General features: G+C 46.2%; 1 protein-coding gene across 1 annotated transcript; it reads right to left on the minus strand.

Moving 5' to 3' along the window:
• Nucleotides 1-3,714: 3,714 nt before the first annotated feature.
• On the minus strand, nt 3,715-12,790 carry HSP90AA1 (heat shock protein 90 alpha family class A member 1). Its single transcript, XM_076345472.1, has 11 exons — nt 12,690-12,790; nt 10,847-11,005; nt 10,383-10,749; nt 9,710-9,843; nt 8,904-9,212; nt 8,021-8,186; nt 7,545-7,735; nt 7,254-7,401; nt 5,414-5,682; nt 4,664-4,997; nt 3,715-4,462 (listed from the first exon to the last, which is right to left on the minus strand). The coding sequence occupies exons 2-11, from the start codon at nt 11,003-11,005 to the stop codon at nt 4,353-4,355; spliced, it is 2,187 nt and encodes a 728-aa protein (XP_076201587.1). The 5' UTR covers nt 12,690-12,790; the 3' UTR covers nt 3,715-4,352.
• Nucleotides 12,791-14,286: the final 1,496 nt, after the last annotated feature.

Below are 14,286 nucleotides of genomic sequence, written 5' to 3' on the forward strand. Positions count from 1 at the left end.
AAAAGTTTAATTTACGAGCTGGTGGAAGACCATCTGAAATGACCTATTTGCCAAGGCTTCTACTGTCCAATTAAGACCTCCAAATACAAATTAAGAACACGAATAAATGAACATTCCGTAGTTAGCTGTAAACGAATGCAAAATGCCTGGAAAAAAACTCATCGGCAAGAGACGCAATTGCCCATGAGTGCTATAATAACAGCGCTTATGTATGTGGGCTATCAATTGCACATTCTAGATGCATTTTTATTTCAAAACCGAATACAGTTCCCCCCCTCATTCATCACACAGAATTTCGCCTATGTATTTTTTCTGCTCCTTTCCTCGTTACATTTGGAAATCCATCGAGTTCAATCGATTGTTGCAATTTCTAGGACAACGAAAGCTACTTTTCTTTGCTGCTGCTGTCCAAAATCTAGACTGTACGGCACGCAACGGTGGGAGCCTTTCGCTGGAGCAACAGGGGCACCAGCACTTCAGCTCCTGAGGTTCAAAAATCCAAAACGCATATGGAGTAGTTTCCTTCCAGAGAGAGCAGCAGAATCAAGTACTTCTGCATTCAGTATCCCAATGCCTTAACCCCGGCGTGATTTTAACGGGACTATTATCAATAGGAAAATGTTCTGATGAACTTTAGCAATTCCTCTAATTGTCAGCAGTATAAGCTCTAAACCAGGAGACAAGGAGAGAGCGTAACACCAAGGTGTGCCGAGTTTTGTTGTAATCGCTTATTCAGAGTGGCTGGCTCCGCTGTCCTGCAGCTCAAATAAGGAGAAACATACTCCAGTATCAACACCAAGGTGTGCCGAGTTTTGTTGTAATCGCTTATTCAGAGTGGCTGGCTCCGCTGTCCTGCAGCTCAAATAAGGAGAAACATACTCCAGTATCGGTACCCAACCCTCTGCCGAACTTTGTCGTGCATTTCTGCTTAGAAGAAATGACCTTGTGAGCCCCAAGCAGTACCGAGCCACGAGCCTCACCCTAGGGTCAAACAGCCCTGAAAAAGAATGAAGTTCTTACTAGGACACCCAGCCTTTCCTGAACTCCAGTGTGGTGCTCTGCAACGCTGTTACCTACTGTTAAAACAGTAACAAAACGTGAGAAACAAAGACCGTTTTGTTTCTCTACAACAGGTAGCTGGGCAAGAGAACTTTTGATAACAGCATCCCTGCTTTCTAAAATGTATTTCAGCAAAAAGCTGGCAAACGAGAGGGGGGCCCCGCACCCTGTGCCAAAGCAAAACCCGCTGTCGTCAAGTCCTTCGTGCAAGAGCCAAGGTCTGACCACTCAGTGGAATGCAGAGAACGACTCAGAACACCAGTACGTTCTCATGGCAAGAAATACTGGAGATAACCTACCAGTTTCACCTGAATCCTTCTCCAACAGATAAATTCATTTCCAAGGGAGGTAAAGACTTGAGTCAAAGACTTGAGCCACTGCTCCACTGACTGACTGGAAAAGTGTCTTCAACGTCTTTTGCCACTGTAAAGTTTAGATCTCAACGTACCAATTGGAAGATATTTTCACAGTGCTTTACATATTGTAAAGGTCTTGTAGAAGAGATTTTAGTCACAAGACATACGTATCTTAAAATCCACCCGCTTTTAAGTCCTTAGTTTTGGTACAATACTACTGGATAAGAATTTTTGCCAGTGAGGCCTTAGAGAAATTACCTAAAGCAGGCTGAAATCTGTCATCCTGATAGCATTCACCACTTGAGCATCGCCAAGATGGAAGGGTTTACCTTCCGGTCATCGTTTCTGTCATCCGTGCACCAAACTGCAAGTCAGTACAGATGTACACAGATTTTTTAACTGTGCAACTCCTCACACGCCAGACGACTGCATCCATTTTGATGTCATACTCATTACTATAGCAACAGCATATTCATTACTATGGCACAAGAAGGTAACGGAACACGAGAGATCTCATCCTAGTCATGCCGCCCCAAACAGAACGAATACCTGTTGACTAGGAACAGTGACACTGAAGTTTAAGCAGATCTTGCCTGGCCCCCAGCTGGGGGGTGGAGGGAACCAAACCTCTTGCCTCACTGCCCAAGAAAATTGTTTTGACATTGTCTACCTTCACCTTGCCTCTAGCTTTCGCTAACGTGGTAAGCACCGATCTCTTCTGCAGTCTTTATGAGATACCCATGATTTGAAGCCATTTTACATCATGACACAGAACAGGTGTGGAAAACAATTGCCTCACAGGCCATCACCTATGACTTCAAGCTATTTTGTAGGTGCCATGAGATAATCCCTCCAGTCACCAAGAGCTGAAACAAGCTTTGTACAAACTCTGGACACGCGACAGGACATGTAAAGCACTGGGAACTGTGGGAAGTATTTTTGAAAGGCACATTTCCTTTCATAAACTTAGACTCTAAACCATAGAAGGGAAGTGGTGTATCTTTCCTCCCTCGGTTACTACTGCGAGCATCTCCCTACTGAAGTAGAGCGACATCATCTAACACCAGCGTGGTGTGAAGAACACAGAAGTTTCAGTGGAGCAGTTGGGGTGCAGAAAAAACACAAGCCTCCAAGCACGTTAGGCCCTCGCGATAGCGTGAGCAGTACCGAAGCATTTTGTTTTCATATCCAATCCCTTAAGTTTCATTTTGGAGAAAGAATTCAGAATGATTTGCAAGAATGTGAGTGCATTGGCCTAGTAAACTGACATGCAAAAACATCCATTTGAAGTGACTGCCAAAAGGCCACTTAACCAGCTAGCAAACCTGCCAGTGTAGCCACCGCTCTACCCTGCGAGTACAGCACACACTGGACTCCCCCCACCCCCAGAAAAGCGCTGCCCTGACAAACACACAGCACCCTGCGGAAGGCAGAACTTGCACGACAAACCACTCTGAATTAGCTTGCAGAAAGTGGATTGTTTTAGATACCCACAAGATACTGCTACAACCAAAACTAATTGTCCTTTCACCTTATTGCAAAAAAGCCAACACGCCTTTGTCATACTGTAAATTATTTTACATTGGGAAACAGAGCTCAAATATTGGTTATGAAACAGGAGAGAACAGATGGAAATAGCAAACTAAATTAAGCCTTGTCAGAGAATAGAGGCAAGATGCTCAGAACTTGCCCCTGCCCCCCTCCTCCCTCCCCCCCAATGAATTCATTAAACTCAAGCTTGTTGTAAATACCAAATATTATCCATTTAAAGTCAATGAAGGGCATCTGATCCACAGCAAGCGCTTGGCAGGCAGGGAAGCTTCCTGGAGCCAGCTAGCAGCAACTCCTATTTCCTTTTACTGCCCTCCCTCCTTCAAAGAGGAAGGCCAAGGAATACAGAATGCAGCACAACCTAGTAGTTTCTTGAAAGCCTGTATGATGTAGTGCCAGTGACCTAACTTCACATGCAAAACCCATCGCCTCAGTACAGCGTGATGCATCAGGCTTGCAGCTTTAAGAGCCTAGCTCCATTTGCAAAATCTTCAGAAAAATTGCTGGAGTATCAACACCAGTTAAACCTAACGAGGCAAATCAGTTTTTCAGATTGTCTTGAGACCTTTGAGAACTGCCTGGCTTTTCTGCTTTCATGTGGTGCTAGTTTGTAGCAGCATTGCAGAGCATGCAGCGTTAATTACAGATGTAACGAGAGAGCAGCTAGTGCTCAAGATTCAAAGCAGCAACTGATGGCAAGAATAGCAGGCTTTGTTCCCAGTGTTAACAGACACGTCAGTGACACAGCTCGTTCTTAACACTTTTATTCTTACAGTTCTAGGTTTGAACTGCACATGCAGAGTTGCATAAGTCACAATAGAGATTTACAGTGGATTCTATTCTATGGTAGAGTGCAATCCAGAATCCTTGAACAGTATAAAAAACAACTTTAAACATCAAGACCTTGTTAGGAGCAAAAGGGTTAAAGCTTCCCCAAGTATTTCAGCTCTCCTAGATACCTAGTTACTAGGTACTGTATGTTAGACATATTTAGAATTGAAGAGCTGTGTAACACTAAACAAACTTGAACATCCCGATGTCATACCATCTTTCTTAGTTCTTTCCCACATTTCTGGCAATTAAGAATAAGTCAAAAACCCTGCCACCTGCAACCAGCTAATACAGACAAAAATAACTACTCCTTAGTTGCCTGTTTAGGGTTGTACAGTGTTAAAGAAAATATTCCCTCAATGGCATTTGTATCTCACATCAGCTGAAAAAGCAATGTAACAAAAATAAAGGTATAACATCTTTGAAAATAAATATAAAGAGGGAATGCAGACAAAGTGTCAAAGATTTTTTTTTTGGCAGGTAACATTCATAATATACAAAATATAACTTATTCATATTAGCCAAGGAAACATTCGTGAGTTCCTGTAAACTGTTTTAATCCACCTCCTCCATGCGTGATGTGTCATCATCTCCTTCAAGAGGTGGCATCTCCTCAGTAACCGCTGGACTAGCTTCTTCTGCAGCAGTATCATCTTCATCAATGCCTGTGCAGGAAACACACATACCATTAACGCCGATATCGGAACTCAAAGCTTTCTTCTCCCTCACGCTTCAACTGATCTGGGCGTTCCCCCTTTTCCCCAAGTACAAAGAATCACCAAGGTGATCTCCAGACACTCTGTACCCTAACAAGGGCACGTAACCACACCAGAGTTTACTGCAGTCAGGACGGATGGCTAACTCACCCAGGCCAAGCTTGATCATTCTATAAATGCGGTTGGCATGTGTCTGAGGATCTTCTAAACTGAAGCCAGAGGACAGGAGTGCCGTCTCATACAGCAAGATGACAAGATCCTTCACGGACTTGTCATTCTTATCAGCCTCTGCCTTCTGCCTCAGTGTTTCAATGATGGAATGATCAGGGTTAATCTCCAGATGTTTCTTCGCTGCCATGTATCCCATTGTGGAGTTGTCTCTTAATGCCTGTGCTTTCATGATCCTCTCCATGTTGGCAGTCCAGCCGTACGTACTTGTTACAATACAGCATGGAGAAGTAACTAAACGATTGGACACAACCACCTAGAAAAGTGAATATAAAGCAAAAGTCTGTAATTTAACATTTCAACACGTACACTTGATTTACTATCCCCACTGATTTTGTAGAACCATTTAGGTTGGAAAAGACCTTTAAGGTCGAGTCCAACTGTAAACCAAGATTTAACTTTGAAATGCTGCTGCATGTCATGAAAGACCCAAGACTGTGACATGAGAGAGCTGAAGAATTTGCAGTAACAACTCAAGAGAATCACTGAGCTTCACTAAAAATCAAAACAAAGACACCTTGTATCTATAAAACTGTCTTGCAGAGAGATTGCTCTCCCTCTCAGAAAAGGCAATTGTAACAGACATTGCTACCCGAGCCTTCTCTGCAGCAACTTCATTTCATATCATTAAACAACTTGCTACATCTAGACAAACCGAGTACTACTAATTACCTTTTCTACTTTCTTTTCAAGGATATCTTTCATTATTTTGCAAAGGTTTTCAAACTTTGCTTTCTTCTCCTCCTGTTTCTTTTTCTCTTCCTCATCTTCTGGAAGCTCCAAACCCTCTTTTGTTACAGAAACCAGGGTCTTGCCTTCAAATTCCTTCAGCTGCTGCACACAGTATTCATCAATAGGCTCAATCATGTAGATCACTTCCAGGCCATGTTTGCGAAGACGCTCCACAAAAGCAGAGTTGGCCACCTGATCTTTTGTTTCACCTGCAAGAAGCAAGAATGCCACAGTTGTGGTTTGAGCCTCAGCACTGTAACGCGGCAGCTTGTTCATTTTCTGAAAGAGCCTGTGCAATGTTTCAGTGATGCTTGATGTCAGTACCAGGGAAAAAGGTGCACAAAACTGGTACGACAGGCTACTGCAAAGGTTAGGCTGGCCTGAAGAGACTCAAGCCTTTCAAACTGACTCCACAGCTTGTAATACTTTACTGGTTTCAAAGTAAATTTCCATTTCCTGGAATGCCAGGTAAGAAATGTTTCCTATTCCTCCACAAGGAGGAAAACTGAGAAGCCCTGTACAGCATCTACCTTTAGAAAAAAGCCTTCATATCTCATGTCCAAAAGTTAATTGAACTGATTTGAGCATTAGGTCTTAAAATTTCGGATACTCCTGACGGAATTTATTAGCTAAAGCTGGAACACAAAGCTGTCTTAAGGGCACCTCAAAGACTCAAAAGCGTACTTTCTGGGCTGGGCTTATGGGGGGAAAAAAAGTGGTGGGTAAGCTAGCTGTGCAAGGGGCACTTTACTACCTTAAACTGGGTTCTCCCACACCTTCCTTCAAGGTTGCAGCAGTGTCACTGAACATTAGATTTCAAGAGAAAAGTAATAATTGAAGAGCAACTGTTTTATTGTAGCTCATTAAATGGTGCAGTTCCCAATGACGGCAGTTAGCACTGAAGCAGAGTTTCATCAACAGGGAACATCTCAAGCAGCACTCCCAGCAAGTTTGCAAGGGCAGTTTACAGCATAGAGGAGGTAATTCTCTGTGGCTAGTTCTGCTGTCCTCACGGACATAGTACCATACTAAGGAACTGTAACTACTGTCATGGTTTAACCCCACCCGGCAAACTAAGCTCCACACAGCTGCTTGCTCACTCCCCCCCTGTGGGATGGGGGAGAGAATCAAAGAGCAAAAGTGAGAAAACTCGTGGGTTGAGATAAAAACAGTTTAATACTTGAAATAGGATAATAATAAAAAATTGTAATGGAATAAAACAATGCAAGAAAGAAACCTGGGCAGGGGGCGGGGCACAACACACCACAAGTGATGCAACCACTCAGTACCCGCTGACCAATGCCCAGTCAGTCCCTGAGCAACAATTGCCACCCCCGAGCCAACTCCCCCCAGTTTATATACTGAGCATGACATCATACGGTACAGAGTATCCCTTTGGCCAGTTTGGGTCAGCTGTTCTGGCTGTGCCCCCTCCCAGCTTCTTGTGCACCTCCTCGCTGGCAGAGTATGGGACACTGTAAAGTCCTTGACTAGTGTAAGCACTGCTTAACAACTAAAACATCAGCGTGTTATCAACATTATCTCATGCTAAATCCAAAACACAGCACTGTACCAGCTACTAGAAAGAAAATTAACTCTATCCCAGACGAAACCAGGATGACTGCAATTTTACTTTACATGGTTTTAACACTCTGCATTTCTTTCTTCCTAAATTCACCAAGAGAAAGAACTGCCATGGTTATTTTCTGTTTTCTAACCCCAGAAAAGACAACCCTACATATGTACCTGCATTTACAGACAGTTTCTGTTACCAACTCACCAGTGATGTAGTAGACATGCTTCTGGTTTTCCTTCATCCGAGTGCAGTAGTCCTTCAGAGAAACCATTTCATCACCAGATGCAGATGTGTAATACCTCAGTAATTCTGAGAGCTTCTTGCGGTTCTGGGAGTCTTCATGTATACCAAGCTACAAAAGTAGAAGAAAAAATAAAAACTAGTTAAGTGGTTCCTTTAGATAAATACTAAACTGTGATAGTTTAGCATTTCAGGCATAACAAAAATCTGTAGTTTCTACAGTCAAAACTATTATGAAGCAGGAATACCACAAACCTTGATGTTCTTGGAGAACTGCTCATAGAACTTTTTGTAGTTCTCCTTGTCTTCAGCCAACTCAGTGAAAAGTTCTAAGCACTTCTTCACCAAGTTCTTCCGGATCACTTTCAGGATCTTGCTTTGCTGCAGCATTTCACGAGAGATGTTCAGAGGTAAATCCTCAGAGTCTACCACACCTCTCATGAAATCTAGAAGACAACAGTGAGAATTAGCTTTCCAGGACTCAAATCAAGATTACCATTCACCACCTATGCGGCTTTGCCCTTTTAAAATTATGAATTGGTTTCTGCAGAATTCTAGACAACACAAACTAAGCAGTACTTTTTTTTCCACTGCTCACATACTTCCTGATCAGCTGTTTAGGACTCGCGTCTTCCCCCTCCCAGATTTCTTTAAATATGAAGGGAAACTACGAAGTTGCTAAGCAGTTTCTCTAGTATTTTGGGAAACACCTTCCTCAAAAACATACTCACTCAGATATTCAGGGATCAGTTCCTCACAGTTGTCCATGATGAAAACTCTGCGTACATACAGCTTAATGTTGTTCTTCTTCTTCCTGTTTTCAAACAGATCAAAGGGTGCACGCCGTGGTACAAACAGGAGAGCTCTGAATTCCAACTGCCCTTCCACAGAGAAGTGCTGTGAGAAAGCAAGACAATCATTTTAATCACTTTGTACGCACTCACTTTAGTAACCCTTTAACAGCTCTTCAAATGCAGAAGGTGAACAGTAACCATCTGAGATTTCAGGAAAAAATTCAACACAGTTGGCAAGACATTGGTCAGGAGCAAGCACATTCTCCAGACAGAAATATCCAAGTTCTGTTCAGTTGCTACCAGGCAAGTAGACCAATTCAGAAGACCTATTCAGTTCCCTGTATTATATACTGGGCTTCAGGAAGCATGTGTCTTCTTACAGCACTTCCCACTACAGACACACAGAAAGGACAGTAACGTCTCACTCACCCATCCCCTTTAGCTGTAGGCCTTTTCAAAACTAAGCTACAAACCCAAAGAATTGACTTTACATTTATTTGAAGTCTACTTTAGGTTTTTCAATTTGATTTAGTAACAACTAAGCTACAAACTGGGAAGGCACCTGCGCTTGCTTTTATTTCCAATAAACTGAGGTATGGATTTAAGGTTATAAGCACAGCCTTAACAGTAGCAAGAATAATTGTAGCATGAAGTGTCACCCTCATAGTGGAAGTGTTCTAAACAACAGTATGACTCCCAAATACTAAGCAACTTATCACAGTGAGATCTGAGGCAATGGATCAGAGTTCAGTAGCATGCTTAGCATGCTTCCAGCTTTAGTGGCAAAAACAATTGTTCCTGAAGAAGGACAAGAACTTACTTTGACAGCCAAGTGGTCTTCCCAGTCATTAGTTAGACTCTTGTAGAATTCCCCATATTCCTCATTGGTTATGTCATCTGGATTCCTCGTCCAAATGGGCTTGGTCTTGTTGAGCTCTTCCTGATCAATGTACTTCTCCTTAATCTTCTTTTTCTTCTTCTTATCTCCATCCTTCTTTTCTTCTTCTTCATCAGAACCAACATCCTCAATCTCGGGCTTGTCTTCTGTCTTTTCCTCCTTCTCTTCTTTTTCCTCTTCCTTTTCCTCAGCCTCATCATCACTCACCTCCTTATCACGTTCCTTCTCCACCTACAAAAGAGATCACTAGTTGAATTGAGAAACCCAGAAGTTTTATCATTAACAGCCCTAAGGCATCCCTTGCAGTCTCACAAAGCTAGGAACTACATGAACATGCTGTCAAGTTTTCCTCCTGGACTCAACTAAGGACTTACATTCTGGGTGCTGAGACACCAGCAATATTTTGTTTCCATGTGCTGATGATGTGGTAGTTTATGCTATTTAGTTTCATTACACTGAGTTTCCACTAACAATACATCAAGATGTAGTTAATTTACTCAGCAGTTTGGAGACTGCGATACTACTAGCTTGGTAAAACACATTTTCTACTTAGCTTTGTAAAATAAAGTTGTAATTAACAGAACTGCATTTTGAAAGAGCTAAAGCCATGTAACATCTGTAACAATTTTAATCAACAAAATACACATGGACTGCTCTTTCTTCAATTTCAAAAATTGACTTAAGGTGGCAATACTTAAATTATTTAATATTTCAAGCAAGGTACATACAAAGAGTGTAATAGGATAGCCAATGAACTGAGAATGCTTCTTCACAATTTCCTTGATTCGCCGTTCTTCCAGATATTCAGTTTGATCTTCTTTAAGATGCAGGATGACTTTTGTTCCACGGCCCAAAGGTTCACCTATAATTGAAGTTCACAGGTTTTACTTGTGCAGGAACAGACTAGGCTTTGGCTAATTCTAAAATAAGTCTTCTTTAAAAAGGCACTCCTGTATCAGAAATTTCTTCACCACTGGGAAGACGTAAGCTTCCATGTAGAGAAAACAGCCTTACAGACACTTCCTCAAGCTTACTGTACCCAGCATGTATTTCAAATAAGCTTAAGGAGATTTCCACCAATTACTCTGTTCACATGTCACCTTTCAAGTTTCTCTATATAGAATTGTTGCAGGAGTCTACAGAAGTATTTCCACGTACAAGCTTTGAAAGCTTAATCTTCATTGTAACACAACATTTACGTCAGGCATTCCCTTATCATGTACCAATAGTTACTCCAACTGGAATGATAAGAGAAGAGCTATGATGCCTGTGCTTGATCCAACACATGACTGGTACTACCTGCTTTATCTGTTGTTTTTGTCTTTTTCAATGCACAGAGTAGGCATCTGAATGCCAGAAATCTTTAGAAAGCATACTTTAGCAGAAACATTTAATACTCACCATTATCAAGTCTGACAGTGAAAGATCCTCCAGCTGATGACTCCCAAGCATACTGCTCATCATCATTGTGCTTGGTGATCACCGTCACTTTTTCTGCAACCAGGTAGGCAGAGTAGAAGCCAACACCAAACTGACCAATCATGGATATATCAGCCCCTGCCTGCAGCGCTTCCATGAAAGCCTTGGTACCAGACTTGGCAATAGTACCAAGGTTGTTGACCAGGTCAGCTTTAGTCATCCCTATGCCTGTATCCACAATGGTCAGAGTGCGATCATGCTTGTTTGGAATCAGGTTAATTTTCAGGTCTTTTCCAGAATCCAGCTTGCTTGGGTCAGTCAAGCTCTCGTATCTTATCTTGTCCAGAGCCTGTAAGGTAAGAGGCAGGCTTTAGCATTCCCTGACTATTCCTAAAAATTTCAGTAGTCCTACTGACACAAACCAGTCTAGGAGTTACAGTACTTACATCTGATGAATTGGAAATCAGCTCCCTCAGAAAGATTTCCTTATTGGAGTAGAAAGTGTTGATGATCAGAGACATCAACTGAGCAATCTCAGCCTGGAAGGCAAAGGTCTCCACCTCCTCCTCCATTGGTTGGTCTTGAGTTTGCACAGCTTCCGGCATCTGTAAGGAGAGAGGGAGTTGAAATCCCATCCTAACAGCTTGGTGCGCATACCCTTTTACAGGCAGCGACAATGGCATTCTAAGATGAAGGTAGTTAACTATGTGGTTTCAAATACAGCACCATAGGAACACAAACTCTCCCCCCACCCCCCCGATCTTATTTCCTACCAGTAACAATTCAGGAATTTTAAGGAAAGCAGAAACTAGATACAAGATTTTAACTCCAGACTTGCTTTACGTTCACTTTGGTTTGCACCATTTAGGATAACACATAACTTTTCATCGCCCCTCCATTAATTACAAATTAATGTACGACCTTTACCTCCCCTCAGCACAGACCCGAGTACACATTACGAAAAAAAGAAAAATGCAACAGAGAACTTAGCCCGGCATTTGAGACGCGAGTTGCATTCTCTGTAGTCGATTCTCACAGTAAAGTCTCTACTCGGAGTACTTTCCTTTTCTCCCCCCCACCTCCTGTTTTGGTCATACAACTATCATCTTCAGATGCAGACACTATCCACAACTGTAACTTATGTACCAATACGGCCCAGCCGAACTCGCTAATCTGTCCTACAGGTGGATTATCCGAACTTGACCAGCCACCTGCTGCCTAGGATATCCTCTGCACGAGTCAAAGATCAGGAACGACTGGTTCAACTCAAAAAGGAGAACCTCTCCAACCACGACCCCATTATAATCGCTACAGAATGAACGGAGACCAAGTGCGATACTGTAATCCTCAACTACAACGCTAACGAACTAAGAAATAAAATAAATGGATCTGCTACCCGACGTGGCTCCTAACGCCCCAGCCAGGCCGCCGCCCGTTACGCGACTCCAAGGAGGGCCCCTGGGCGGGAGCGGCCTCCCCGCGCGCAGCCGCGCAGCGCCCCCTGCAGGCTGTCGTCGGAAGCATGAAAGATTCTAGAAACTGCCAGAGCCTTCCCCGACCGCCCCCCCCCCCCCCGCCCACTCCCCGTCAGCACCGGCCCCGCGCGGCGCGCACCCCCCCTCCGCGAGCAGGGTGCGCTGCCGAACAGCCCCCTGCCCCCGCTCCTTCCCCACGCTCGCCTTAGCCACTTTCCTATCAGGATCTGCCCGCCAGACCCTCCATCTTGCGCCCTCACGGCCGAGCGCCCATTCATTGAGAGCGAAGCTCCCTCGCCGCCCCCCGCCCCCCCTTCCGAAGCGAAGCGGGGTCGGGTCATCCCCCTTGAACCCCTGCGGAGGGGGGGCTAGTCTTGCATGTACACCCCTCGACAAGAGACAGCGATCTCTACCCGCCGCCTACGCCTCCCTCCCTCAGCTGTGAGCGGAAGAAGCCCCCCCCCCCAGGAGCTGCCCGCTGTTTTTCCCCCCCTCTCCGCCACCTTACTCCAGAGACAGAAATACTTAAGTAAATATGCGGACTTCGGAGACATCAGCACCTTTCCCCCTTCCAGCCATACCCAGACTTCGAGTCCCAGCACCCCTCCGAGCCCACTTCACCTCTACCGCGGACGAAAAGGGTAAGGGGAAAAGGCACGTCCTGCGCCACGCGGTTCCCTGTATCATACCCCCCCACCCCCGGCACCACGCGGAGGCATGCACCAACCGCCGCCATCTGAGAGGAAAACGCTCCCTCGGAAGAGCCATCCCTCGTGTACAACCGGCTACCGCTACAGCCGACCTCACCGCTCACCTTTGCAGGGGGGACAGGCTGCTGGTCTCCTCACTGAAGCTGGGAACACACTCTAGCCGCACCGCTGTACCTCCACTAGTGCGCGCTCCCCGCCGCCCGCTTGGCTTATATACAGCCGGCGCCGCCTCCTTCCAGAACCATCGGGAACCTTCACTGACAGGCACGGGGGAGGGGGCGGCGCAGCGGTGGGGGGCGACGGGGGATTGGGGGCGGAGACTCCCGGCCGCGCCTCTAAGGGGCGGAGTCGAGCCTCTTGCGGCCAATAGCAGCCGTCCGCGAAAGGAGGCCGTCAGAGTGCGAGTCCCGCGCAGGCGTCTTCCGTTGCCTCAACTGCCAGGGCGGGGGTGGGTTCTGCGCATGAGCCGGCGGCTGAATGACCGCGCGCGCGCTCCCCATCTGTCCAACCGACGGCTCGGCCGGGGAGGCGGGGGGGGGGGGGGGGCGGGGGGCGGTGGCAGGCGGGCGCATGCGCGGTGGCCTCCCGGGGTGGCGGTTGGGCGCGCGCGGCGCTGAGGGGGAGGGGTCCGGGGGGATTGCGCAAGCGGCGGGTGACGTCATTCGCCGCCCTGCGCCTCTCAGAACGTCCTAGAAGCGGGCGGGGCCGGGCCGCCTGCCTCCCCCCCGCCTTCAGCCCCCCCCCCCCCGCCCCCTCAGCCCCCGCCCCCGTTCAGCCCCCCCCCCCACCGGCGCGTCCGGCCGCGCTGTTGAGAAGGGCCTAGAAAGCCGGGGGCCCCCTGCCCTCTCCCGCCGGGAGAAGGGCCCAGAGTCGGGGTGTGGGGCGGGAGCCGCCCTTTCTCCTCTCAGACCCTGTCTCCGCTTCGTAGCCGCAGCGGCGGGTTAGGCGCGCCGGGCGGCTCCCCGCAGGCCGGTTGTGCAGGTGGCTGCGGCTCTGCTTCCCCCTCAGGCCGGGGCTGCCGACCGGGATGGGGAGGCTGCGGGAGGGCCGGGCACCGCGTCCCTGCCCTGCTCGCCGGGCAGGACCCGCCGGCTCTGCCAGGCGTAGCTGGATGAATCACGGCTTAGGGATGCTGTGGTAAAGCGTTTCGCTTAATCGGGGAAAACAAAATCGCTTCTCATACAGCAAGTATCAGCCTGCAAGTTGAACAAAACCATGCCTCTTCATCTGTGTATTTGTTCAGGATAAAAAGGGATCAAATCCAAAAGCTCAGAAGACCTACATAGCTATGCAGTTATTTAAGGATTTAAGTGCTAATCGTGGACATGAGACGGATGCCAGTGCTGTTCAGTTTGTTAACAGCCCAAAACCTGAAACCTGCTGGGATTCTCGGGCTGGACGTGGCTTTTGCTATCTAATCTGTGGGAAATCTCAGTTGATAGTCAAAGGGCACAGCTACAGACGTCTTCATACATACATTTATACATCTTGCATAAAGGCTTTGATAAGTACATGTCTCATTATACCCAGTAGCTCTGTGATTATGGCATTTAGCAGGGGGGGTATTTTTATATCCTGAACGACCTGATTGGGAGCAGGGAGTTAAATGCAGGTCTTCCATGTCTCAGGAGAATGATGTGCATCACGTGTTCCAGAGCAGGCTTCTAAAACTTTCTTCTTGGAGCTGATCCACTTTTTAGG

This window comes from Aptenodytes patagonicus, chromosome 7 (assembly GCF_965638725.1).
Source record: "Aptenodytes patagonicus chromosome 7, bAptPat1.pri.cur, whole genome shotgun sequence".
In the NCBI taxonomy this organism is placed as follows: domain Eukaryota; kingdom Metazoa; phylum Chordata; class Aves; order Sphenisciformes; family Spheniscidae; genus Aptenodytes; species Aptenodytes patagonicus.